Source organism: Alosa sapidissima, chromosome 5 (genome assembly GCF_018492685.1).
Source record: "Alosa sapidissima isolate fAloSap1 chromosome 5, fAloSap1.pri, whole genome shotgun sequence".
In the NCBI taxonomy this organism is placed as follows: domain Eukaryota; kingdom Metazoa; phylum Chordata; class Actinopteri; order Clupeiformes; family Clupeidae; genus Alosa; species Alosa sapidissima.
In genome coordinates this window covers 12,407,252-12,424,278 of record NC_055961.1, presented here as the reverse complement: position 1 = coordinate 12,424,278, position 17,027 = coordinate 12,407,252, and the positions used below count along the sequence as shown (strand labels likewise).

General features: G+C 41.4%; 1 protein-coding gene across 1 annotated transcript in view; it reads left to right on the top strand.

Annotated features, from left to right (window-relative positions):
- trpc5a (transient receptor potential cation channel, subfamily C, member 5a) overlaps positions 1-15,702 on the top strand; it is a 35,658-nt gene extending 19,956 nt beyond the window's left edge. The window contains exons 4-11 of the mRNA XM_042093654.1: positions 2,084-2,420; positions 3,577-3,716; positions 4,292-4,614; positions 7,100-7,295; positions 7,488-7,697; positions 9,325-9,366; positions 11,618-11,707; positions 11,976-15,702. Coding sequence (XP_041949588.1) covers positions 2,084-2,420; positions 3,577-3,716; positions 4,292-4,614; positions 7,100-7,295; positions 7,488-7,697; positions 9,325-9,366; positions 11,618-11,707; positions 11,976-12,884 — 2,247 coding nt within the window. The 3' untranslated portion in view covers positions 12,885-15,702. The remainder of the gene's footprint in view (positions 1-2,083; positions 2,421-3,576; positions 3,717-4,291; positions 4,615-7,099; positions 7,296-7,487; positions 7,698-9,324; positions 9,367-11,617; positions 11,708-11,975) is intronic.
- Positions 15,703-17,027: the final 1,325 nt, after the last annotated feature.

Sequence of the window (17,027 nt, the reverse complement as noted above, 5' to 3'; positions counted from 1 at the left end):
TCTCTCTTTCTCCCTTTTTCTCTCTCCCTCTCTCCATCTCTCTCTCTCCCTCTCTCTTTCTCCCTCTCTCTTTCTCTCTTTCTCCCTTTTTCTCTCTCCCTCTCTCTTTCTCCCTCTCTCTCTCTCTCCCTCTCTCTATCTCTCTTTCTCCCTCTCTCTCTCTCTCCCTCTCTCTCTCCATCTCCCTCTCTTTCTCTCTCCCTGGTCCCTGGTGAGGCCCTCCGCTGGGCTCTTTGTAATCTTGTATCAGTGCGGTGCGAAAACTCCCCTAAGGCAGATTGTAGGAGTGTTGCTATCGGAAATAAGTTTATTTAGGAACAGCAGCTTCGCCTGCAGTAGCAGTTTATTATCCAGAGCAGTGAGTAAGTTATTGAGCCATCTCTCCCACTGTATTTTGGTGTCTTTTTTTTCTGTTTTCATTTTCAAAAAAACAAACAAAACAAAAAAACATCAAACAAATAATCATTTTGAGTGCAATTCTGTTTTTTTCCCTATCGTACTTCTTCCTCTGTTGTGATTTAGTCTCTTGACACCTTGCACAGTCAGTTGGTACGTCTCAGGTTGAGCGAGATATGTCACAGGACCAAATCCTCTTTACGGCTGCTTTCCCCTCAGCAGCGGATCAGCGGCCCGCGTGGATAAGAGGCTTTCTGGGAAGACGCCGCAGTGCTGGGGGAGGCTGCTGTGGTGATGCCTTTAATGGGTCTTTTCTCTCACATATTGAATTTACAAGGGCAGCATCCTGATGATCTCACCAGAAATGCCTCTTTTAATTTTAAATGCCTCTTTAATTTATTAAAGTCTGACAAGGCAGGGTACGACAGCATAAAAACATTGTTTTTAAAACAGTGCAACCTGACTTGTGTCTCCCATTTTCCATAGGAAGATGTATATGGATTGATCATCTCTTTTAGTTGAAGACTTATTTTCTCTCTTTCTCTATCTACATACAGTATCTCATGCTCACAGGCCTTTAATCAGGTTCCTGGTAGCAGAGACCAAGGCACCCGCAGAGGAGATGAGACCACAAACACATTTCAGGCTCAGAGCTCAGGCTCCTGAGTCTCTGTGGCAACTCAACTGGAAATGACCAGTCAGTTGGGTCTGCATTAGACTTGCAAAGGGGCTAAAACATCAAATCAGAAAGCAATTTAGTTTTGAATGGGCGCAAATGCCGGATGCTCATTTGTCACTGCTTGGGTTGCAGCTCAAGTTCCTGATGAGAATAATGCACTGTATGTGCCACAGGCCACGCTGGGAAGCAGAGAGGAGTAACAGAACCATAACACAGCATCTCATGCATATTTTAAATATGCAGTGCAGTTTGTCTAAATGGAGAGCAAGCAGAGGAATACAAAGACATACTTGGCAACCTATGTAATAGAATTCCTATGGCAACCTATGTAATAGAATTCCTATGGGCTCAGATGAATGTGTTCAGCTAGATGTCTGGGCGGAGTGATGTGTATTTTGGTGACATCGCTTGCCTTTGTTGCATCCTCTGGTAACTCTTCGCTTGGATAGTTCGCCTACAGAGACAGCAGATGGTTTGTTGAAATTCAAAATCAGTCTTTAAAAACGGTTGTTGATCAATTACTGAACATCACCTTAACCAAACCTAACTCCTAACCCTAACTATAACCATAAAGTATGGTCAGCAGATAGTTTGTTTGTAACCTGAGCATCTGTAGATAGCCTTGTTCACTCCAAGAACAAGAAATAAAATGATAACAGCAAAAAAGTATCGCTGTAGCTAATATGAATAACAACGTTCACAAAACTATAACAATAATGACATGAAGAACGATATTGTTTGTGTCACTTTGAGTTATTGTTATAGACCCTTTCAAGAGAGTTCCATTATCAGCATCATAGTTGGCCCCACAAGGCTTCCGTTTTAACATTCCATATGTTATCTTAATGCAGAGGAAGTAGATTGGTAACCAAATAGAATGTTCAAGCATTGTTTTAGTTTTTATTGTTGAAAGGGTCTATAGTTATCATTCTTGGTGTGAACGCCCTTTTCGGAGACCATCCAAGTAAAAAGTGACCCATCCTCTTCCCTCCATCTCTTCTCCTGTAGTTTGTGGCTCAGCCCAACTGCCAGCAGCTGCTGGCCACCCTGTGGTACGACAGCTTCCCGGGCTGGCGCCGCCGCCACTGGGTGGTCAAGCTGGTCACCTGCTTCGTCATCGGGCTCCTGTTCCCCGTCTTCTCCCTGGTCTACCTGCTGGCGCCCAAGAGCGCCCTGGGCCTCTTCATCAAGAAGCCCTTCATCAAGTTCATCTGCCACACCGCATCCTACCTCACCTTCCTCTTCCTCCTGCTGCTCGCCTCGCAGCACATCGTTCGCACCGACCTGCACGTGCAGGGCCCGCCGCCCACCGTGGTGGAGTGGATGATCCTGCCCTGGGTGCTGGGTAAGAGAGCGCACTGCACATGGGTGGAAGCCAACACATTATACACTACAACAACGACAGCATACAGACATACACACACGGCGATATTCATGGACATACACATACAAATAACACAGTACTCACAGATATACCGGTACACATACTGTTACAACAACAGTATACTGAGACAAACACATGCTGTACAAATTCAACGACAGTATTCACAGATACAGTACACATACAACAATGACAGTATACAGAGACAGTCATGTTGTACAAAATTAACAATGAAAACAAAAAAAAAAACAATGCAACTGATCTCAGCTGGTATTCTGTTTATAATGGAATGGAATGGAATGGAAATTTCTAAGTGACCCCAAACTTTTGACCGGTAGTGTACATAAAATTACAACAATGACATTAGCGGTATACATAGACATACAGATTAAAATGTATCACATTTTTTTGTAAAATTTAAAAAATACTGCATTGACACATTTCACTGTATGGCATTGTTGTGAAGTAAATGGACGTGGGTTACAGAAAGTGTGCAATGGGTGGGTGGCTGGAAATGATGACGTTCACCACTCGGCGGTGAACACACAGTCCCGTGGAGCTGAGGAGAAGATATCTTTGCTGTTACATCATAGTTGCAGCAAATAATGAAACAGCTTTGATAGAGATGTGCAATAACATTAAGCAGAATCAAACAATGTCATTCTATTTCATGCCAATCATGAATTATTTCATAGCCCGAGTGAAGCTTTTGAATCATGTAGAGATCTTTTCATCACAGATGCATTCGTATGCCATAAATTACAAATGTTAGAACCATGAGATGGTTTCAGGTCTTCTGTAAGCCAAGGTTAGAGCCTCTGCAGCTTAATTCATGTTAATGTGTGATAAAATAGTATTTTTTTTTACATAATATGTTAACATGATGGTTACATCTTTTAAACCAAACCCTAAGCCTAACTCTAAGTACATTAGAACATATAGCAATTAAACATAGAATTACAAGAAACAGAGTTATGTAATTGATTACGCATTAAGTAGCCAGTGCCTAAAGCTATTTATGAGAAAGGTTAACCTTATTTGATTTAATTGACATATATGCTGGTTTTATGTGGTCGCTGCATATGGGTAATTGTGAATAATCATCACTTTTTATCCACAGGCTTCATCTGGGCCGAGATTAAAGAGATGTGGGATGGTGGCTTCACGGAATACGTCCACGATTGGTGGAACCTCATGGATTTTGCCATGAATTCACTCTACTTAGCCACCATATCTCTGAAAATGGTCGCTTACTTCAAGGTACAACCAATATACATTTGGTTGAAAATGAACTGCAGCTAAACCAATTTTGATAAATATCCTTTGCCACTTCTGAACTCAGTCATGCTAAAAGCAATTATCTTTCACAGATGATAATATATCATCACAGTCTTCTATTAGACCAAGATATAAACCTTAAAGCTCACTTTGATGTATATTAATCAACCTAATCTATGGAGCCTTTCACCTTCATAAATTATCTCTGCAACCAAGACATGCTGCAATTGACTTTCTATTTTCATGAAAGCTATTTGATGAAAACTCACAAACTATTACTAATAAGAAATTACTGCAGTGTGATGAAACAATTTTTTTTGTCATTTGCTGTTTATACTTTGAGAATGGAAACAATTCCCCATAATTAAATAATCTGTCTTTATCTCCATTTCTCTTTAACTTTAATTGTAAATAATAATTCTTTAATAATTCTTCCATCTCTTTTTTAAACAAACCAATGACACACTTATAATCTACCATTTCATTTAACATTAACTTTAATCTAGTTTCCTCTGTCTCATTTGCCCCTGTCCCCTAACCCCATACCGCCCCAAAAGTACAACAGCTCTCGCCCACGTGAGGAGTGGGAGATGTGGCACCCGACACTCATCGCCGAGGCCCTGTTCGCCATCGCCAACATCTTCAGCTCGCTGCGCCTCATCTCACTCTTCACTGCCAACTCGCACCTGGGCCCGCTGCAGATCTCGCTCGGGCGCATGCTGCTGGACATCCTCAAGTTCCTCTTCATCTACTGCCTCGTCCTGCTGGCCTTCGCCAACGGCCTCAACCAGCTCTACTTCTACTACGAGACGCAGGCGTCCGACGAGCCCAACAACTGCAAGGGCATCCGCTGTGAGAAGCAGAACAATGCCTTCTCCACGTAAGTACTACCAAAACATTTCAGTGCTCTGCCAAGGATTTGGTTAAAATTGCTGCTTTGTGTAAGGAAATGGAAATGACACCATACATCTGTCGTTGGATATAGATCTCAAAGGTATTAGTGCAGACTTTGGCAAAGTGAATCTGGAAGGGTGTTTTCAGATATGACTAGCCAGGTGACAAGGCAGATTATTTTTTTACTGCATCTGCAACAGTTGTGTGATTTATGATGGGGGGGGGGTTTCTGCCTATAATTGAAGCAGACGTTTCAGTACGGTAAGATTGGTACATAGAAGCAAATTATGTCCTTTTCTTTTTAGCACCTGCATATTGAAGATGATTTATTGGAGTTGTTCCCACATGAGTGCTTTAATATGCTGGCCATATTGTTTTCATTCATCTATTTCAGGGGCAGAGAAGGACACAGAATATGTGAATAGATTGAATAGATATTGAGGATGGAGAGGGGGCATATTTAGAGAGGAAAAGCTCCTTTCACATTCTGTCATCTCTTCCAGAGCTGGGGTTCATTTTGAAAGTGAATACTCTGGCTTATATAGCTTAATGAAGATGATCAGATCAACAGACATACTTTATACTATGTATTCCTTATCACAATGTAATTACACATTAATTAGTACACCACAGTGACTATGTAATATAATGAGTTACAAAGACCCCAATGAAAGCTTTAGGCTTAAGTTATACATGGATAATAAGCATGTTACATAATGGAATTACATGTACATAATGGTACAATGTAACAGGAGCTATGTAACACATTCACTTTTTAAGCATTCTTCTTCAAGGCATAATCTTTTCACAATGCTTTTAATGTACATCTCTCTAAATAAACAAGACATGTTCCTGCTGTTTGTTACAGTATGATTTCATAGGAGCACAGCAGGTTGTAATAAAACTGGAGCAGTGTTTGTTTTGAATATCATTTAAAACAGTATGGCAACCCGCCCAGCTAAATGTGCACTGTGTGTATAACACTGCATAAATAATAAAGCCATTTACTTTAGTAGCAAATAATTTATAGCTAACTCAAGATGCAAAGTAAATGTGGCAGCAAAGATGTGAGGAAGGAAGTAAGATATATAGGACACAAGGAGTACACGCTGTTTACTCATCATTTATTTAATCACAGATATCTTCTTCAGTCATTAATGTATACTACTGCATGTTTATTTTTTGATACCAAAGGCAGGGAAAACTGCCTATGCTACATTTTTTTCTTTCCCTTTATTGCCTACCTTTCGCCTGCCCCTGTCCTGCTTTGATCTTTGCTGAGGAGGAGAAGCACACTAGCTTCCTGAAGCAAGAGTCTCTCTGCTGGGGTACAGACTTTCCTGGCAAAAATGTCTCTCCACTGCTCTCTTTTCACAAGTCAGTCTAAGGTTGTCAATTCCAAGATGAAGTCTCGCCCTGCAGCGGATACTGGGGCCAAAAACATGTCCAAAGTGACCACAAAAGGAACTAGATATATGTTGTGGTCTGTGAGTGATGAACATAATGTTGGTGGCTTTAAATGAATTCAATGATTACTTTTGTTGACACACATTTTTCCAACCCCAGTAGCCAAAACAAGTTAAGTGTGAACAACAACACAAGTAAAGTTAAGAAGTTAAAGTTCAGTTAATCTGCCAGCATGTCTTTTTCTGTTCAACACAAATATATCTAACAGAAGATCTAACAGAAGATATACAACAGAAATATACAAGATCTTTAAAGCACCATCTCACAGGTCTAAGTCAAGAAAGTCTTGTCAGGAACTTGTGTGTGTTTCTGCCTATGGTAATGTACAAGAAGGGATGAAGAAAATTCAGCCTTCTAATCCAACCATACTCTCTTCCATCAATGCTGTGATAAAAGTTCAGCCAAGACCTTGCCCTCATGATTTCAAGTTGATAGAGCAAAGTAGTGTGATTGTGATAGTGTACATCCTCTCCCCTGCCATCTCTCTCCCTCTCTGTCTGTCAGTCTTGATTCTCTTTGTCCCTGTTTGTTCCCACTTTCCTCTTCCTGTTTCTCTGTTCCTGTCTGTCGTCTCCTCGCTGTCTGTCTCACTGAATAAATGATGTCAGCCGCACTGTTCTCATCAAGGGAGGCGTTCTGTCTGCCGATTGCAGTCGTAGCTGGAAGCCAGTGTGTGTTCTCTCCCTGCCTTGTCCTCCATCGCTTGATTTCATCTGCACATTGTGTTAAGCCTAATGGGAATCCATCTAAATTATTGAAATGCTGAGGCACATCTGGAGCTGTGCCTTTGTCTTTCCTATTGTTTTGCTGCTCTCCAACGATTCTCCCGATTTCACTGTGTAGACTGCAGATTTTCAGAGAAATCACACCAATATATGAGACCATGTTGGAGGTGTTTTGTTTTATGATCATAAGCGAAGCAGCAGTGTTTGTAATATTCCTTGAGATAATTTGTAGAAGTCAGGCGGGCATATTTTCACTTGTCTGTTTACTTTTTTCTGCAGGTTGTTTGAAACTCTACAGTCACTTTTCTGGTCAGTGTTTGGGCTCCTCAACCTGTATGTCACCAACGTTAAGGCACGACACGAGTTCACGGAGTTTGTAGGTGCAACCATGTTTGGCACTTACAATGTCATCTCCCTGGTGGTGTTACTCAACATGCTCATTGCCATGATGAACAACTCATACCAGCTCATAGCGGTAAGATATGTGCCAAATGAAATACTATGCCTTGTCTCCACGTGTTGCAAAACGAATGACATTTTCTAATGTCTTCTCTGAATATCTCTTAAAGATCCTCACGCAAAGACCACATCCTTCTGAATATGCTATAGCATGTTAAATGTTTAAGGAGACTTAGGTCTTGACTCTCTGCCATGCTCTCACGTACAGGACCATGCTGACATCGAGTGGAAGTTCGCTCGAACGAAGCTGTGGATGAGCTACTTTGACGAGGGGGCCACGCTGCCTCCCCCCTTTAACATCGTCCCCAGCCCAAAGTCGGTGTGGTACCTGTGCGTGTGGGTGCACAGCCGGCTGTGTGCGAAGGGACAACCCAACCCGGAGGAGCAGAAGAAACACGGCAACTTCAAGGAGATAACGGTGGGAAATCCTACGACAAGACAACGCCCAGACAAAATATGACATATAAAAATATAACTCTGACTTGAATATTTTTTATTTTTAGCCAAAAGCCAAATTTAGCTATTTAGCCAAAGCCAAAATATATTAGGTGGTCATGTCCCTCTCGCTCCTATATTTCACTAGTTGGAAGCCGATTATGGGATGGATCTTGGGTACTGGATTTCCCAGAAGCACTATTGTGTAATGACCGTTATTAGAGAGAGAGAGAATAGTATTCTGAGCCCAGCACTATGAGTTACCGCAGTCATTATACAACACTGCTTTCTGTAAATGTTCCCTTAAGCCAGAAACTTTGCATGGTCTTCTGTATTCTCGGTCTAACCTCTCACTGATGCACACTTTTAATGACTGTGCTAAGAGTTGTGACAAAATGGTTTTGTTTCTTCCTGTCTTGTCTTTAATTTCGTTTCTCAAGATAAGCTCAGAATTGCATTGCAGGGAGCAGACATTCAGACATTGCTGCTGCTGTCATTGTGTTTGTCTGTGTCTAATAATAATAGTGGGCTGCTGTGTGTTTACTCTTTGTGTTTTGTTTAGAGAATTAAATGAACATTTGAATTTCTGTATATTATCCCTCACAGTAAGTTCAACGCCATTATAACGCCTTCGTAGTTTTTTTTCTAGGTTTTTTTCCATTAAATCACAACTTACAAGCCAATCATTCTGTGTGTTGAGTTGGGTAGAGCTAGGAGGTTGGAGCCACATTAAATTGTTTGCCACAGCTGCAGATTCTGTGTGCATCAGTTCGAACATAGCGGGGAGCAGTGGAGTGTAGTGCCTGCCCATCCACACATTTGAACAGTTTCTTTTTTCCAACGCATACGGTATGAGAGAGAACCCTGGGCTGTCCAGCTTCGAGTTGCAGTAGCCCGCCACATGTTGCTAGGCAACCGGCGCTTCAACCATACCGATTCCCCTGACATCCCCTCCATCAGCTGAACTTCTCTCCTCTTTGAGCAAGGGATCGACTGTTTCGCTACTCTCTCCTGCAAGCATAGTCACCCACGTTCACCCACACATGCAGTAAATACACACACACACAGACACACACACAAATACACACATAGTACAGAACAGATGAGATGGTTTGGGATGAGAGCTATTATATAAGGCACCTCATGCTAACTTTTTGAAATCCGAGCTAAAGCTGCAGAGCTAGCAGGCTGTTACACCGCTGGCATCACCACCCCAAGCCACCCTAAGCTCTCCAAATCCCCACAGCAGAAGTTTGATCAAGGGATTTTATTGATTGGTACAGTACGTTGCTCAAGGAACTCCGGGACAAGATGTCACATCTAATATTGATTTGGCCTGCTGAAGTTTTTATATGCAGTAATATTAGTGAGTAATATTTGTCATGGTAAGAAGGAATTCTCTAAATTTAAAAGACTGTAAGTTGAAGATCCATCCAAGTCCATGATCTATCAGTATGAACATACTGTATATCAGCACAAAATTCAAAGAGTGCACACATGAATGCCTGTTCGTCATTGTTTTAAATCGTTCTTGATCACAATCTTACTTAATTATTACATCTTGGCAGTTTCAGATGTCAACTATGATTTTGCTCTTCCTGTGATTTCAGGAGCGTCATGCTGACAACCTCATTCAGAATCAGCATTATCAGGTAAGACACATGCTTTCAGTATAACGCCAAAAGATTACAGGTGTCTGTCATAGGGACATAGTCTGTAGAACCAGTCACTTTATGAATTTGATCTGACCAAGCTCCACAGGGGATCATTTCAAACTGTGGAACTGGGTAATGACATTCACTGAATTGACTTACTGATATGGAACTTACACGTTACGCATGCCATGTAGGCCTACACCATATTTTCAGCAACATTCACTGTTCTATCCTTGCTATAGTAATCAGCCTTTATCACTTAACGTTAAGAGAAATATTTTATTGTTACTGCCACCAAGCCAAGTTACAAAAACCAGCAACTTTAGCAAGACAAATCTTATTGTCTGCTAATTTTATAGCAAAGGTCACTTGACCTTACACCCCACATTAGCATTTCCCCCATCAAAAATGCTTGAATGAAGTCATCTGGCATATTGATAGTTTACTGATCTCAGTGAGGCTAACTAGCGTAGTTCAGCTTTGAGATACAGCATTTGAGATATCCGCCTATCATAACTCTTAATAAATGACAACACACATTCTCAAATGTGACTGGTTTGGAGGTGAAACTCAATAGTAACACGACCGAACAGTCAGAACATATCATTGCCAGATCCCACGTGAGCCTCTACCCACTTGAGACACTGCCCGCTGGTTGCTGATTGGTGTGCTTTTCAACATGGCTTTTGAAGAGAGCTTGCAAATAAAGCGCACAGGCTTAAGTCAGTGTCTGAAGACAGACTACAGGGGATAACTCTACCAATAGAGATACACACTAAAGTGCAACTGCCACAAATCAAGGTTCACCTACAACTGGTTTCTCAAACCTGTGCAAAACCAGTGCAACATGTAATCTGTAATTATCGGATTACGGTATATTCTTAAAATGGGCATTGGTTTCCACATTGAGGCATGGCTTGACATGAAAGTTTGCATTCATGCGTGTTAATCTTTGATGGTAAGTGTAAAAATGAAAAGTCAGACAGCTGTATTATGCCACGTATAATTAATCTGTTTTAGAGAGATCTATTTTTTTCCTAATGTGATTATATTGTTCAGTTAGAGGCTGTCAAGAGAATGACTCCCAAAAAAAAGAAGAGAAGGGTGAAAAAAAAAAACCCTTTATAAATGAAAAATGTCCCCCATGTCCTTGTCACTGGTGTGTATGTCAGGGAGGCTTGCGCCGTTAATCTCGTTTCCATCGCTGAAACAGTCTGACCGTTGGCTTTCGGCTCGTTTGCCCATCACGCTAATTGTGGCTTGGCTTGCCTTCAGTGGCGTCCCTCTGCTGCCCCCTCCCCAGGCTCGTGCACCGCTCCGAGCTGCCCGCCTGCCGCCCCCTCCCCAGGCCCGTGCTCCGCTCCGAGCTGCCCGCCTGCCGCCCCCTCCCCAGGCCCGTGCTCCGCTCCGAGCTGCCCGCCTGCCTGTGCTCCCTTACTGATGCCTAATGTGACTTCACCACCAGTGCAGCGCCAGCTAGCAACCGTCTGCCGGATAATGAACGGGAATCAGCAGGAGGGAAAAATAAATAAATAAGGGGATAAATAAAGAAATAAATGAATAAATAAATAAGCAAGCAAGCCACTGCTGTTGCTGGTGCTAGTGTGTCGGTGGGCTGGTGCACATGATGCAGGGACGAGGATGACGAGAGCTGAGCTGTCGGTACACAGATCCTTGGGATCACTGTGCCCAGAGCTGCACCAACTGGACAATGTATGATGGCCTGGGGGAGAGCATGACAGTTTTAGCGAGGGGTTGATGGATGCAGGACCATTCATTTATTAAGCAGTACAACACTACATGCTGAACAGGGAAGTGCAGGGAATCGAGTGTGAGCCTGTCAAAGCTGTTCGCCTCTCCAAACCTGAGCACACAGACCATTTCTCCTCCATTCTTCAGGAAGTCTTGTATATATATTGCACTGCAGCAGTAGCACAGCTTATGTTGTGCTAAACATGTAAATAAATGCTAATACATGCATGTCCAGATTTTCACCTCTAGCAATCACATATGTCATAAATATGCCTGTTCTCCCTGATCGAATTAAAACCAAAAATACGCTCATGTGAGCCTGTTCCCTCATGGATCTCTCAAATGCTTTCTCCTTATGTCAATAAAAGAGTCAATACAATATTGTTAATATTATTATTATTATTTCATTATTATTATTATTATTATTATTATTATTATTACTATGCATGTTTGATAGTGGTTTTGGTATAGTTGAAAATTACTCTTTGAATTACAGGAAGTAATTAGGAACTTGGTGAAGAGGTATGTTGCTGCAATGATCCGCAGTGCAAAGACTGATGAAGGCCTGACAGAGGAAAACTTCAAAGTGAGTTACAGATAATATCCTGTCCAAAATCTGACACTCATTACTTACATTTTTTTTTATTCACTTCTAAAAGTTTTGTCTCACAGTGTTCATGACTAAATGTGTCACTCGTCATATCTACATATAAATCCAAGTGAAAATGTTATAAATTTGATTTCCTCTGAATTATTTAGGACCAGTGATGCGAAAGAATGTGATTCTCTGTATTTAGTATTTACAGGGTGAAATGTGAATCTCTGAGTTCTCTTCCTCTCTGTTGCCCTTGCAGGAGCTGAAGCAGGACATCTCCAGCTTTCGCTACGAGGTGCTGGACCTGCTGGGCAACCGCAAGCCACCCCGTCGCACCTACTCGTCCAGCAGCGACGCCACACAGCAGGATGAGGACCCCACCGACGACCTTAAAGCCAAAAGCCCCAAGGGCGTATCCTTCAGCCTCTCCTCGTCGTCCGACAAACGCTCCCGGGACTCAGAGTTTGGCGTGTCGGCGCTCTTCCACTCCATGTCGGGCACGACGGAGGGCTCAGCCATGGAGGGTCCAGCGACAGAGGACGACAACGACAGCGCGCCGGACAACGACAAGAAACCAAAGAGCAACGGCCTGCGCAAGTTCACGTGCTCGTCCTCGTTCATACGCAACGGCGGACGCCTGCAGCGCTTCTCGCGCTCCAAGAAGGACTCGCTGCGGCGCCTGGGCCTGCTCTTCTCCCGCATGAACGGCCACCTGCCCGAGCCCGCCAGCTCCTCGCGCTCCGCCTACAGCATCTCGGACGGCGTGGACCTCCGCATGGCAGCCGAGCCCCTGCAGGTCACGCGCAGCGAGATGCATCTCCACCGGCTGGCGGGGCTCGGGCTGGACGAGATGGTGGGGGCGCACGCCGACGCGCATCACAACACGTCCCAGCAGCAACGGCACCACCGACAGCAGCTAGAGCAGCAGCAGCAGCAGCAGCAGAGGCAGTCCAACGGGCGGGACGGCACCCTGCTCCTGCGGCCGCCGTCGGCGGGGCAGCCCCTGGCCCTGGGGCCCCTGCACTGTGCTTCCACTATCACGGCGTCCAGCTCGCGCCTGCTCAGCTCCAGCGAGGACATGTACGAGGGCTGGGTGGGGCCTTGCGACAGCCTGGGGTCCATCAGCTGGACAGGGGACCAGGAGGAGTCGGTCACCACCCAGCTCTGAGACCTTGATTTGGCAGAGTGACTTCATCATTTTTTTACTGCATAAAAAGCATGGGCATGCACTCTTAAGTCCAGGACGAAAACAGAGAAACTCTTGGCTTGGCAAGCCACGGCGACACAACAGGGACATCACTATACTCCTATAAGAGGTGTTCAGTAGCCCAGAAAAAAAAAAAAAAACTTTACTGGTTGTGAACAGGAGAAACTGAGAGAAACACATTTACTCTACCTGCAAGATATTACTGGCAAATAATTAGACTTAACATACTGTATTTATTGGAAAAAGCAAGCTTAGTTTATGGCAATACGATATAGGTGCATATTCTGAACTCATTGCATTTTTATTTTTATTTGTATTTTTGTCACTTCAGTGCAAATTCTGTCATGTCCAGCTTCAGCTGATTGAGATGTTGAGTGTCAGAGAGTGAATGAGTCTGGAAGTGCATTCTCCCTTTGACTGTGCCAAAGCTTCACATTTAATGTCTAATCCAGCATGGCACCATTCATAAAGCTATCACATCCATTAGTTTGTGCAATGTCTGCTTTTCTTTTCATTTTAACTGACAAGCTTGTGACTAACTATGGCAACCATGTTGACTAGGTGAGGATTGAAGTACAGCTTAGACAGCTAGAATATTCCGTTTTGGATTCCGTGGGTACAAATGACCACTGAGACTGTGTGAAGAAAGCTGCCTCATAGTCCAGACAAAGTAACTCATTTTGGAGGCAAAAATAGCATAGATTATTTCTATGAGGTGTTCAGAACAACATACTAAAAGTCCTATAGGAAATCCTAGTTGAGGAAATATGTTTAATTCTCATCAATCCAAGATTTTTTTCCTTTACTCCTACCACAATAAAACTTTACACAATGAAAGTCTACATGAAAAGTAAAATATTTTGTATTAGAAGTTTGTTTGAAAATGTATTTGAATATGTAAATGAGCAATATACTAATCGCATATGCCCAAAATACACCCTAATGGGCTTATTTTTTCCTTTACTCCTGTCACAATCAAACCTCACACAGTGAAAGTATACATGAAAAGTAACATTTTTTAAGTTTTTTGGAAAAATCAATTTTAAATATGCAAATGAGCTCAACACTAGGCGTAACTGACTTATGGCCAAGAAGCCATAAAGTCACAAGTAGAAAAAAACAGGGACCAAATAACTAACATATTTTTGTCCATTCAGTAAGTTAACGTATGCATAAACACGATAAATTTGAAGTCACTTGCCACACTTACCACCTGGGTCACTTGCCACAAAAAGACTTATATTGACCTTAAGAATTGATTGCACAATCTTGCCTCTAGTTGCTTTCTAAATTCTTTTTTTTTTATTATTATTATTTGTGAACAAGCCTTACCTAATGACATTCCCCCACAGATAACATCAGAAGAAAGTCAGAATAGCCATCTTAGTCATTACAAACTCACAGTTGCCTGATTTATCAGATGAATATGACCCAGAGGGGAAGAACTAAGCTAAGAACAAACCAGGAACTGAGGGGGTGCCAGAACCAAGAGCCACAGAGAAGGGCTCCAGGATCCAAGCTGGATTTTTAAAACATTAGAAACAAAAAAAAAAAAGAAGAAAACTCCCCTGTTGTTGGTACCTTGTCGTGGTGGGGAGGCTTGTGTGTGTGCCTCTGTGACCCTGACGACTATACCGGCGGGGGTTGTACATATGAATGGTGTGGACCCATGTGCATATTCAAATTCATTTCAAAAGAAACTTGTGATGCAAAAACAGTTACTTTTCATATATACTTTTACTATGTAAAGTGTTATTGTGGTAAGAGTAAAGGAAAAATTAGGCCTATTTGGGTGTATTTCGGGCATATTCGATTAGTGTATAGCTCCTTTGCATATTAAAATAAATTTTCAAAGAAACTTGTAATAAAAAAACGTTTACTTTTTTAATGGGTACTTTCAAGTTTAATTTTGATAGGAGTAAAATAAAAAAAGTAGCCCCATTGGGGGTGTATTGTTGCCTGGCCTTCTTGGCACACATCTCGGATTGATGAGAATTTAACATATTTCCTCAACTAGGATTTCTTAGGACTTTTAGTATGTTGTTCTGGACACATCATATAAATTATCTAAGCTGCAAAAAATTATTTTGCAATTAGTCTGTCGTAAAACGCTACTTTGCCTGTACTATCAGGGAAGATTATACTGAGATGTTTTTAGTTGTACTGTCATCAGGCAATGCAGGTGATAAGAATAATATCCACATCCGCATACATTATATCTTGTCTTGCATTGTGTTAGAAAGACCTGAATGAAAAAAACTTCTACCCTTAAAATAGCATCTAAACTCTTCCCTATACAAACTATCATTGAGTTAACATGTTTACCGTTATAAATAATTGGGGTTTACTAATTTATTTTGGAAAGTGAAAAAATTACCATTATGTTTTATAATAAAATTTTATTTTTCTATATTTTTTCCTGCGATGATGACCATGATTTTTGTTATACACCAAAAAGCATGGTATTCCTCAGTTTATGAATGAGTTGGGAATTTTATACCTTGTTTTAGCTTGAGACTGAAATTTTAATTTTTATGGCATCCATTTTGTTTCAGATCAATGTGACATTTGTCTCTTGAATTAAATAATAAATCAGTATCATATTGTAATCATCATATGTAATCATATTGAGAATCTGATATTATCTACTTTATCAAGAGTCCTTCCCTTCTGGTGTGCATTTCCCAGAGACCATGAAACCATTCATGTTTTTTTAGCTGAAGGCATACAGTTAAGAACAAAATACCCCTTTCATTCATACTCCTGGCAAATATTGATGTAATGTTGATTTTCCACATAACAAAATGTGGAAAACTTAAAAGGGTCTGAATACTTTCCGGTTGCACTGTACATAATTGAAGACTTAACTTTTATTCAATATTAGTAATTGGTGGTTTTAAATATGTACAGAACAAATGTATTCATACCCCTGGCCAATATTGATGTAATGTTGATTTTCTTTCTTTCTCTTTTCTCAATATGTTTGTTCTAATTGAAAATGACACTGCCACATGTCAAAAGGTTGTAAGACAATGTGGTCAATGTGTTTCCATTGATTATTTAAAAAGGGTATGAATAATTTTGGACTTGCTATTTTTCATTAAAAAAATGCTAAAAAAAGATCAAAAAACGATTATTTTGATTCCATGTTTCTACCACATTGTCTTACAACCTTTTTGCATGTGGCAGTGTCATTTTCAGTCAGAACAAACTTGGTCAAGAGAAAATCAACATTACATCAATATTTGCCAGGGGTATGAATACATTTGTTCTGTACATATTTAAAACCACCAATTACTACTGATAATATTGAATAAAAGTTAAGTATTCAGACCCTTTTAAGTTTTCCACATTTTGTTATGTTTCAGGCTCATCTTAACCCTTAGAACCCTATACTGTTTTAATGGCAATTTCACTACCTTTAGTTAGAAGGATTTTTCCTGGTCATTGTAAGTGGCATACACATGCTATATATTGTTGTTTTCAGAGTCTATAGGCTACCCAAATCTGTTTCATTTCATGTATTAATACTTGCATTGATTTAATTTTGATTTTTAAATAATAAAAATCTAATTATACAAATTCTTATATTTTGACATGTATCTCACCACTGCAAGCTGGCAGCTCGACTTGCCTTACATGTGTGTGTAGAGCAGACTGTCCTGAATCTGGCAATATCATTGCCATGGTGGCATGGACTGATTATGAACTTTCGGGCCCCTGGGCCCAGATGTATTAAGGGCCCCCCACCAATTGTGGGAGAGGGGGTTTGGGGGTCCTCCCCCAGAACATTTTTCATTTGTTTGATGTGATTTCCTGTATTCTGGTGCATTTTGGGGATGGCCAATACTTTAATTCAATCAGATTAATAGCCTACATCCTGATTTGCTGATATTGAGGCAGTGATTCCATGCAAAGGCTTGGGCTTCAGGGCCCCCTGGGCCCGGTAGGCCCGTGCAGTAATCCATCCCGGCATGGTGGAGGGATTCTCTGGAGCTGAGCAATATACAGACATATGTGTGCGCCTTACAGAAATAAATGGCATTTTTTTTATTTAGTGATGAAAAATGACCTTTCTGTGACACAAACTGATCTGACCTGACT